The 11,489-nt window shown below is 39.6% G+C and overlaps 1 protein-coding gene across 2 annotated transcripts; it reads left to right on the forward strand.

Annotated features, from left to right (window-relative positions):
- LOC129177317 (tubulin beta chain-like) lies at positions 1 to 5,442 on the forward strand. 2 transcript variants are annotated; one of them, XM_054768294.1, is made up of 4 exons: positions 1 to 194; positions 572 to 680; positions 2,756 to 2,866; positions 3,779 to 5,438. In XM_054768294.1, exons 1-4 carry the CDS (start codon positions 138 to 140, stop codon positions 4,849 to 4,851), a joined length of 1,350 nt encoding a protein of 449 aa, XP_054624269.1. In that variant the 5' UTR covers positions 1 to 137; the 3' UTR covers positions 4,852 to 5,438. The 2 variants fall into 2 exon arrangements, with proteins under 2 accessions (XP_054624269.1, XP_054624271.1); XM_054768296.1 differs by lacking the exon at positions 1 to 194 and having other exon boundaries at positions 573 to 680; positions 778 to 2,866; positions 3,779 to 5,442.
- The last annotated feature ends 6,047 nt before the right edge of the window (positions 5,443 to 11,489 follow it).

Genomic DNA, 11,489 nt, shown 5'->3' on the forward strand with positions numbered 1-11,489 from the left:
GCAGCGCATTTATCCGCGTGGCCAGCCTAGGCTCCGTCGTCGCCTGCTGGAGATGAGATGAGATGAAAGTGCTGAGTTCGAGTCACACTGCAGCGGAACTACACTGAGGACGACACGGCCATTGTTACTACAGCATCATGAGGGAGATCGTGCACATCCAGGCTGGACAATGTGGCAATCAGATTGGGGCCAAGGTATCGCTTATTTCTAAGAGCCATTTAGAATTCAATCATAGAAAAAGATCCGTAAGTTTACTAAAGTAGTTGTAAGAGTGTAAGGATGGGAAAACTATGGGTTTTGCGGCTGAAGTCAATAAACGAAGGCCTCACAAAGGGGTGTGGCTTCACCTTTTTGTCTTTTATTAACGTAAATATTCTCTCGGGTGGATTACTGCATGCTCTTCCTTTCCAAAAACACGTATGGTAATGAAGACTTTAAATTGCATGTAGCTTTGTGATTGACGGGCGATCAGTCCACCCGAGTTCGGCTAACGAGGCGGGGCTGGTCTCTCCTGCACGGTGGCATAAGAAAATGAATGCATGCTGTGTCCGTGTTCGCCCCCGCGTTACAGTTCTGGGAAGTAATCAGCGACGAGCACGGCATCGACCCATCGGGCAGTTACCAAGGCGACAGCGACCTGCAGCTGGAGAGGATCAGCGTGTACTACAACGAGGCCTCAGGTAAACGTCCATCCCACCCATTAACATGCACAAGTAGGCCAGTGAGCTAAAACGTCTCTCCGTCTCCATGTCCAACCCCCTCCCCTTGTGTCCATAGGGAGCACAGGTATCTGCAGTCTCATTGACCTCATCTCACTGCCTCCTTTGATAGAAATGTTACTCCAGTTCATACTGCATCTCAACCCCAAGATGGTGCCAGTGTAAACCATCCTCAATCATTGACGCAAACCTTCTCATTTATTATTTAAAATTCATTTACAGCCAGAAATATTGACCTCTGTTTGCATCTTCTACGTTGTTATCATCTCAGCTGACCGTTATTCGGTAAACCAGGAAAGCCAAGGTACTCTCTCCACGAACTGCATTCGTTTGGAATTGAATCAAAACGAGAATCAAGAAAAAAGAAGCAAAAATATGTTCTACTGAAGTAGCATTGTGAGAAGAAAATGTTCGCAAAAAAAGTTGTCCTTGGCCACTTTGCGCTTCAAATTTCACTGTTTCACTGCATCATGATTTTTCAGATACAGAATATATTCATTTTTTTTCCAGATATATATTTCTTACTAAATCATGCTTTTTTGTGTTTGAATACAGCCCATCATTCGTAAAAACCTATGCCTATTTAAGCTAGTGTTATGTATTTTTTGCCTAAATTAAGCATTTTCGAGCATAAAAATGACTAAATGAACTAAAATACAAATATGAGGCATTCAAAAGACACATTCAAAGTCGATAAAATGTAGCATTCTACACTGCTCGCTAGGTGTCAGTAGTGCTACTGTAATGAGACACACGAGGATCAGACTTGAACAACAGGCTGTTATTGCATATTTGAATTATCTCACAAAATTGTCTCACGGGCTCCTGGTGCGGCCATTACCCACATAAAATTGCAACTCAACTCTGAACTCCTGATGTCACTTCCTGTCCACTTCTTTCAGGTCCCCTAGGGAACACATTTATAGTAAGACATACGAGCATGAGTCTTATTTATGTCTTAAATGGCTTATTTACTCTTATTATGTTTACTATATTGGGTACCACGAGTGTAAAGGTGATGACGGGGTGTTATTTCATGTCTAGAGGGGTTTAATAACGTTAACAAACGTATTTAGAAAGTCGTAAACAGGTTTTCTATGTTCTAACTATGACAATATTACAATTAAGCCAATTAATTAATCGCGGTAAACAGGTTATTACTGTATTATGAGATTTTTTATAATAATATGAGGAAAAAGGTTGGACTGCGACTCTAACCCAAACCCAAACCTAACTCAAACCCCAACCCCCAAACCTAGCCCTTACCCAAACCATAACAATGCCCTAAAACCCAAACCCTAACCCCCCAAGTCCCTAACCCAAGCCCTAACTCGGCCCTGTAACATTAACTGTCATACAAGTGTAAAAACAAGTTAACCACTGATAATGGTAATACACAAAGAACAATAAATGAACTATGATGTGGAATTACATTTTTGCTCGGGTGTTGAGTCTTTTCACATGAAGACTAAACACAACTATGTTCCTTTTCTAGAAATTATAGGCTTACAGTATTGTTGACTTAGCCGTATTGTACTGAGCAGCCAGGACTGAGATGTGTATACCATGTTCTGATGTCACCACGTTTTCACGCAGGTCGTCTAAAACTGTTCTATGTTGGGTTTTTGTGTGCCTTCAGAGGTGCAGATTTGTCAAAAATGACGGTGGATGCATAAATTGTTCACCTTTCGAGGCTCCACTGTTGTAGAATTAAGAGAGAAGCCATAAAAAACCCAGGGGGAAGGTCATTGTGCAGAGATAAGAGTCGAAAGCAACATGCAGTTTTTGGGAGGGTCCTTGCTTGAATGGACTGTGCAGACCTCAGCACTTTAAAAGGCCCATTGGTCTAGAATAAGGACTGCATTATGCTGGAGGAGTTGGCTCCCAAGTGGAGTGCAGAGTGCAGAAAATAAAAAAACAACTGCAAGAACAAGCTTCAAAAAACAGCAGTGCATTTCATATGTAAGAGTCAGAGAGAGACTCGGACATGTATTCATTCATTGTGGAATGACACAATCTCCCTTGTCATCCCAAAGACAGCAAATTTGTCCCCCGTGCCATTCTGGTGGACCTGGAACCGGGGACCATGGATTCAGTTCGCTCCGGCCCATTTGGACAGCTCTTCAGGCCTGACAACTTTGTCTTTGGTGAGGAGAATTGTGACGTGTCCTACTGTGTCCTGAGTGCACCCAGCAGATTCCAGTACAGCCTCTCAGCATTGTGTCAGTGGACTGATGCATTCTCAGCATGGTGATATGTGACATGTTGTCAGCGCTTCTGGTGGTCTCACTAAAATAAAAACCCCACAAGCTAAGGGAAGGGCTGCTACCGCACCCATCGACAAGGCCAAAGACATGTATTATTCATCAACAGGACGCAGGCAAAAAGCTTTATACGCCGTATTCCCTGGAGCGCAATAATTAGCTCTATTAGGTGGTGAGCCATTGGTAGTGTGTTGGTTCTCATAGCTGACTTTTGTGGAGCTGCTTCTACTCAATGGCGGAATATTATGAGGAAAAAGTCATATTTCCAAGGAAAACAAGTCGTAATATTGAGAAAACTCGTCTGTTTGAGGGGAAAAAAGTTGTGATTTTGTGTTTAGGCGGGGCTATAATTTTTTAATATTACAAAAAATAAGAAAGTAATTATGTTATAAAGATATAATATAACAAGAGCAACGTTAGAATTTTTGAAAGAAAAAAATATTTTCAAAAGTCACATTTTAACAGTACAAAGAAAAAAAGTCGTTTTTATTTTTTTTCTGCGATAATAATAGGGTCGTGCAAACATTTGATAAATATTTTTGTGAGCAAAACAGAAAAAAGTGGCAATGTGAGGTCAATAAAGTTGTTACGGTCAGAGGAAAAAGCGTTTATTAGCTTTTTTTGAAGAAAAAAGGGGATTTATTTTCTGAGCTAGCTAAGCTAATGGTGTAGCTTGTGTTTAGTTTTAGTGAGGACTACAGAGCTGAGCTGAGTAGGTAGCAAGCAGAGGAAAGGGAGCATTGGTGTCGACGTTCTGAAACTACTACTATTAACTACTTTGGATGCGTCACACAGGCCAGAGTGGAGCAGGGAACAACTGGGCCAAAGGTCACTACACGGAAGGAGCAGAGCTTGTGGACGCCGTTCTGGACGTGGTGAGGAAGGAGTCTGAGAACTGCGACTGCCTCCAAGGCTTCCAGCTCACTCACTCCCTGGGCGGAGGCACCGGTTCCGGCATGGGCACCTTGCTGATCAGCAAGATCCGCGAGGAGTACCCGGACCGCATCATGAACACTTTCAGCGTCATGCCCTCGCCCAAAGTGTCCGACACGGTGGTGGAGCCCTACAACGCCACCCTGTCTGTGCACCAGTTGGTGGAGAACACCGACGAGTCCTTCAGCATTGACAACGAGGCTCTGTATGACATCTGCTTTCGCACCTTGAAGCTGACCACGCCCACCTACGGAGACCTCAACCACCTGGTGTCGGCCACCATGAGCGGCGTCACTACCTGTCTCCGCTTCCCAGGACAACTCAACGCCGACCTCCGTAAGCTGGCCGTCAACATGGTACCCTTCCCTCGCTTGCACTTCTTCATGCCGGGCTTTGCCCCACTCACCAGCAGGGGGAGCCAGCAATACCGCGCCCTCTCCGTCCCCGAGCTCACCCAGCAAATGTTTGATGCCAAGAACATGATGGCGGCCTGCGACCCGCGACACGGCCGCTACCTCACCGTGGCGGCCATCTTCCGCGGGCGCATGTCCATGAAGGAGGTGGATGAGCAGATGCTGAGCGTGCAGAACAAGAACAGCAGCTACTTCGTGGAGTGGATCCCCAACAATGTCAAGACGGCTGTTTGCGACATCCCGCCACGAGGCCTCAAGATGTCGGCCACCTTCATCGGCAACAGCACGGCCATCCAGGAGATCTTCAGAAGGATCTCGGAGCAGTTCACCGCCATGTTCCGCCGGAAGGCCTTCCTCCACTGGTACACAGGTGAAGGTATGGACGAGATGGAGTTCACCGAAGCCGAGAGCAACATGAACGACCTGGTGTCAGAGTACCAGCAGTACCAGGACGCAACCGCTGATGAGATGGGCGAGTACGAAGAGGATGAAATGGATGATGAGGAGGACGTCCGCCATTAAGGAAACACTGCCTCTCGAACTAGAAGCCAATCAGTGCAGCATAGATAAATGACGACAAGAAGACGTCACCTTAATGTCTCATCCAAACAATAAATCATTATCTAATGTTCAGCAGCAAGAAATCTCCAATAAAGTTTCAATCAAGCAGCATATGAACTTTGTAGTATTTTTTTGTATATAAACATGTAACAAACATTATACCCAAAAGGGCAATAAAAATAAAATAAAGTAAAACTAAAAAATGACATTGTCACAAGGGGGCTTAAATCAAAAGTGCTGGCTATAAAATAAACAAAATAAACAAAACATACAATAAAATGCAATGTAAATAATCAAATACAAATCAAATCAAATATAAATTGACAGAAATTGGGTTTCATATCAAAAGTGCTGCATAAGTATATATAAAGTATAATAAAATATTTTAATAAACACTGACAGACGGCCTTTAAATCAGAACAGGTGCATACTAAACAAAATAATGCACTGAAATAAATAAAGCAAAAAAAAAAAAATAAATAAAAATACATATCAAATGAAATGAAATACAACATTTCAAAAAGGATACTGCCTATAATAATAATACATTTTAAAAAATTAATTAAAAAAATAATTAAAAAAAATAAAATAAATAAAAATACATATCAAATGAAATAAAATACAACATTTCAAAAAGGATACTGCCTATAATAATAATAAATTTTAAAAAATTAATTAAAAAAATAATTTAAAAAATTAAATAAATAAAAATACATATCAAATGAAATAAAATACAACATTTCAAAAAGGATACTGCCTATAATAATAATACATTTAAAAAAATAAATTAAAAAAATAAATTAAAAAAACTAAATAAATAAAAATACATATAAAATGAAATAAAATACAACATTTCAAAAAGGATACTGTCAGAGGGCCTATAATAAAAACAATACATTTTATTTGTTGGCGCCTTTCAAAACACCCGAGGTCACCTTACACGCAATAAAATAATCACAACAGAGCATCCAATAAAAATAATAATACAAAGGAGGAATAGCCAGCGATTCAATACTAAAAATCCAAGGCCAAGAGGGATAAGCAGTTTTGAACAAGTGTGTTTCAAGTTGTTATTTCAAAATGTTGAGTCCAGATGGATGAGCAGCTGAAAGCCTGAACACCGAATGTAGTCATCTTGAAACGAGTAGTCGTGAGCAGGGCAGTGGATGATGAGCGGAGTGAGCGGGGCGGGATGCGGGGGGAGATCAAGCCATGCAAGTACGGGGGCGCCTGGCTACCGAGTGCTTTGAAGGTTATGAGGAGGAGTTTATATTGAATGCGTTGTTGGACAGGACGCCACTGGAGCTTAGAGAGTGGTGTGATGTGATCAGCGTATTTAGTGTTGGTAATTCGTCTGGTTTTGAATAAGCTGAAGTTGATGGGTGAGGGAGTTGCGAAGATGGGAAAACGCTGTGCATGAAATCTTATTAATGTGGGATTTGATGATGGTGTGCTGTCAAGGATGACTCCAGGCTCTTAACTTGAGAAACAGTTGGAAATAAACAGCGATCGATTTCAATATTGAGGGAACGGGCCTTGGAGAGCGTTGACTTAGAGCCTACGAGAAGAACTTCACTTTTATTGCTGTTGAGTTTTAGGATATTGGTGGACATCCAGATAGTGATGGCCTGGAGGCAGTCTGGTCTGTAAGGACAGTAGGTGGTGATGTTGAGGAGGACTTGGTTTCAAGATACTGTAGATTTGAGTGTCATCAGCGCAACAATAAAAAGGGGAAGAAGATATTGTAAAAAGTAGGAGACCGAGGACTGAACCTTGGGGTACACCGTGAATGATTGGTGACCATGAAGATTGGATATGTAAGAAGTGAACCACTGTAGAGCTGTGCCAGAGACCCCAATGCATAATGCATAAGAGGTGACTAATAACAAATAATATGGTAAAACAGAATAAAAATCGAATAAGATAAATAATAAAAAAAATACATAAATAATAATCATTACAATTAAATAAATACAGTAAATAATAAAATAATACAATAATAAATAATACAAGTAAATACACATAGACACTCTCAGGGGGGTTTAAAAGTGACATACATGAAATAAAATATAATACAAATAAAGTAAAAAATATATAACCTCAAAATTAATACTAGAGGCCCTTTAAATCAAAAGTAGTGAAGTAAAATAGAACAAAATTGAATATAATAAAAAATAAAATAAAAATTAAGCACTGCATATACAGTAAAATTGAATTGAATGTAATACAAATATTCTATAAATACATTATATAATAAATACAGTTATGCTATAATAAAACAATCAAATCAAATACAATACAAAATTATAAAATCAGCGGGGTTTTAGGTAAAAAAATCCCACATATACCTAAATACGATAGTGAAACATATTGATACTCTCAGAAAGTTTTGTTGCACTCAGAGTGTCTCATTGTAAATTATATTTCATTTTTAAGCTTGCAAATTTACTTAAGTTTGAAATAAAAAAAACAAAAAACCGAAACCAACTGATATTATACTATACTGTTTGTAGATTTTGAAAATAAATGTAATTCACAATGAGCGTTGAATCATTTGTATCGATTCATATTGCGAGTAACAAGGACGTTTAGTGAGGTGCAACAGTAGACAATCCAGCTGAAAAAAGCATCATGAAGTCATGAATCACTGTTCTCTGGGAGTATCTGCTGCCATGATGACACAGACCTGATCCGTCTAACAATGACTGCAGACTGTTTAAGTGTATGAGGCCACACCTCAGGTCTGGCAGGAATACCTCATTATGGAAACATCTGCATGGACGTGACATGACAGATAACCTCACACAAACACACACACACACACACACACACATACAACATTACAATTAGCGGTGAAGCTGGAGGGGGAAGGACTCATGTAACAAGCTTTTTTAGGTAATGAGGCTAAAGATAAAATGATCTTGTTAGTGGTTGTTTCCACCATCCATCTTCTATGCCGCTTATCCTCACTAGGGTTGCAGGGGTATGCTGGTATTTACTGGGAATCGGTTGCTTAGATTACACAGCACTAATAAAAAAAACGAGTAACAAAAGGAGACAGAAGAGGCTTACATCAGCATGTAAGTAACTGACGTGCGCATATTTGTATATTTGAGCAACAGTTTGGCAAGAATGATATTTGAATTTCAGTGGAAGCTGGAAAGCGGAATTGTTTTCGACAGTTTTATGAGTCACGGCGACGGGTCAATGAATACGTCAGTGTAAGTGAGACAACAGCAGTGCGGAGGGGGTTGTGTGTTTCTCAGCAATGATAAGAAAACAGAAACACGACGTCAGTCAGGAGGTCAAGCTTGCAGCGAGGTTGGACAATTTGGGAATTTGACTTATGTTCTTCTAAAGTTGCTCAGAACTTCAGTAAGGAGTGCCATCATCAGCGTACCTCATGTGCAATACTTATTTACTAATACTCTCCGAAAGGAGAAGGCGCAGTCTCAACACTTGCTATTATATATAGCATATATAGCGGTTAGCATGTTTTAAAGGAAATGCTTAAAGGAAAACTGCATTTTTGGGGAATTTTGTCTCACATAATCCTTATGTGAGACATGAACACATGTCTTCCTCTTTTCTGTGCATTCTAAAGGTATAAAAACAGCTAAAAAGAAGAAGGAAATAATGTATGTAATGGAATACACCTATGCCGCCTACAATGCTCACTATTAAAACACCTCCAAAAACCTCCAACCAGGTTTTATGGTTTTATGTACATGCTGTGAGAATGTCGTAACAGGTACATTCATGATAACATGTAGTACTTACAGTATTTTGGTGTATTTTTGTCCTTAAGCACTTCCTTCCCGGGCGCTTTGATTTCACATAGCAGCATAGAAATGAACGCCTACACCTAGCATTAACTTTTAGAAACTCAAAAACAAAAACACAGCAACAGTAGCGGCAGCTCCAATATGTAGCGTTACCTTTTGGTAGTGGCCTGAGGCATTGAGTGTGTGGTGAAGCTAGTTGCTAGCCGGCTAGTCGCTAGCCGGCTAGTCGCTAGCCGGCTAGTCGCTAGCCGGCTAGTCGCTAGCCGGCTAGTCGCTAGCCGGCTAGTCGCTAGCCGGCGTGGTGTGGCAAGTTGTCAATATGCCAGTAACGTAGTTTGATCGGTGTAACGCGTAATGCTAATAATAATAACAATGTCGCTGTAGCTTAGTTAATATGCACGTCACATTATATGTAAATGGACCATTATTGGAGCTTTTAGTTTTTTTCAGAAGACTTTCTTTATAAGCGGAATAAGTGTTTGCCATTATAGCCCAGTACATTATTTACTGCGTTTATTTGAGCTGTTTTTATATCCTTAGAACGCACAGAAAAGAGAAAGACATATGTGTTCATGCCTCACATAAGGATTATGGATGATGGGCAAAATTGCCAAAAATGTGCAGTTTTCCTTTAAGATTTAAAATTTACACCAAAATTAGCATGCATTTTCAGATTAGCGTACAGTATGGCACGCGTTATTAATACATTGTGTGAGTCCACTTGTGTTCTTAATGTATTTTTATCACAAATGTCCTTTTTAGCATCCTGCGCTTGCTAACAAAATGGCAACCACAATCGGAAGCCAGCTGTGTCTATGATGTCATTAGCGGCTGAATCTCAAAAATGTTTAAACAAAACAGTTTTTATAGTTTTGTAATTATAGTTTTACATGCATAAAACAATTCTAAATGCATAAATATGACGAATGAAAGGGATAAAAGAACATTTAAGGTTACGTTCTCAAAGAGGTGGGAATCACTACCAAATCCAAGAAATAACAATACAGGAAAGTGGTGTTGAAGAGGAACGTGTTGATCTCACTGCCACATTGTGTCTTTGGGAACATTCACATCTTCAATGAAGGTAAAAGTAACCTTAAATGTACATCTATCCCTTTCATTCGACATTTCATGTGTATTTATATGCATTTTTAAATGTTTTCTGCATGTCAAACTGTACTTGTAAAACTGTGAAAACGTTTTTGTGTTAAAAAATTGACTTTCTGGAATGGATTATTTGGATTTAAATTAAATTGGTTAGTGTTAACGGCTTTGGTTAGAGTCAGACCTTCTTGAATGAATTGACGCTAGCCTATATAACCATATATATACTGTATCTATATACAGTCAAACTTGTCTATAGCGGCCACTAGAGGAAGTCTGCAAAAGTGGCCGCTATAGACAGGTGGCCTTTATAGACAGGTTGGCGTCCAGTTTGAATGTTGACCAGTAGAGGAAAAAAAAGAAAAAAAAGGGAAAAAATAATAATAATAATGTTGACCAGTAGAGGGCACTGCGGACTGCTGATAAAAGTTGTACAGCACTACTAGGCTTGTTATTATCATGGTTCATGGTTTTAATCCTGAACATGCATGAGTCAAACAGTAGCACATCACATAGTACAATTCACAATTTTGCATGTCCAAAAAGGAGTAGGAAGAAGCAAAGCTTATTTAATCCTACCCCTTATCAGTTTCACATCAGATGCAATACATTTATTCACCTCTTGTTCTTCCAAGTGTACTTTGTAGGTCTACATGACAATGTAGTGCAATCATAGCCAAGGTTTTTACTTACTAAAAGGAAGCTAGAGGCTTAATAATAACTGATAACTGATAAAATACTTCAGTTAAGTACAACCAAACTCAGTTTTGCTCCCGCTGCCGCATGCATGCTAGCATATGTTTGTTTTTTATTGTAGTGTCGCTGGGAGCACGTCCTGTTCCCAGCCTACTTTGCGGTAATGTTTTGGTGCAAATGTTCTTAAAGTTACATGTTTGACCAGGAAATAGCAAGCTCAAAAAAAGATGCCTTTTTTATGTGGAACAACTGACAGTTTGTGTGGATCTTGTGAATGATTGTGACTGAGCTAGGACTCAGTAATTAAAGTCTCCACATGACGCCTTCATTGATTGAAAAACAAAACTTTTTCGTGCATGAAGCTTCTACTTGAGTTGGTAATTTGGCTGCTATATGCAGTCAGATATTGACCAAGGGAGACAAAATGGGTGGCTGCTGGCTGCGTTGGACAGGTGACTGCTATACACAGGGTCTATAACATGTAAATTTGCTGGGGGGGATTTTTCAGTGGCTGCTATAGGCAGGTGGCCCTTCTATAAAGGTGGCCGCTAAGACAGGTTTGACTGTACATATACAGTATATGTATATATATATACTGTATATATATGTGTAAATACATATACATATACAGTACATTTATACATGTATATGCATGCAAGTGACTTTTTTGGTTAAAAAAATGGCAGAAATGAACAACAAGGTAAAAACTAGCTGTATTGAGCCATTTAAATGATTCCCATTGTGTTGGTTTATTGCTACCTAATGTTGTATGACGGTTAAGAATATTACGTGTCACTTTAAAAAAAAAAAAAAGATCTGTCAAGTTACTGGTGTTGATGGTGACTGATGAAACAACAGTCGTGTCCTGTATTTATTAACTCTTGAATAGAAACAATGCAAACAGTGTAAGTTGTGGCTTGTTGATGTTGATGAAGGTGTCTTTCCACAGGTCAAATTTCATTTCAAGCAGTTCTTAGGCTCTTTGCAAACCACTAAGCTGTGAGGGGAACCCGA

Source organism: Dunckerocampus dactyliophorus, chromosome 2, assembly GCF_027744805.1.
Source record: "Dunckerocampus dactyliophorus isolate RoL2022-P2 chromosome 2, RoL_Ddac_1.1, whole genome shotgun sequence".
NCBI lineage: Eukaryota > Metazoa > Chordata > Actinopteri > Syngnathiformes > Syngnathidae > Dunckerocampus > Dunckerocampus dactyliophorus.

What these genes read in the sequence shown, in the direction of transcription:
- LOC129177317 (XM_054768294.1), top strand. Translation starts at nt 138, where the DNA reads ATGAGGGAGATCGTGCACATCCAGGCTGGACAATGTGGCAATCAGATT. An exon ending in GCAATCAGATTGGGGCCAAG is followed by an intron (nt 195 to 571) that starts GTATCGCTTATT and finishes CCCGCGTTACAG; the next exon opens with TTCTGGGAAGTAATCAGCGA. An exon ending in GTACTACAACGAGGCCTCAG is followed by an intron (nt 681 to 2,755) that starts GTAAACGTCCAT and finishes GTCATCCCAAAG; the next exon opens with ACAGCAAATTTGTCCCCCGT.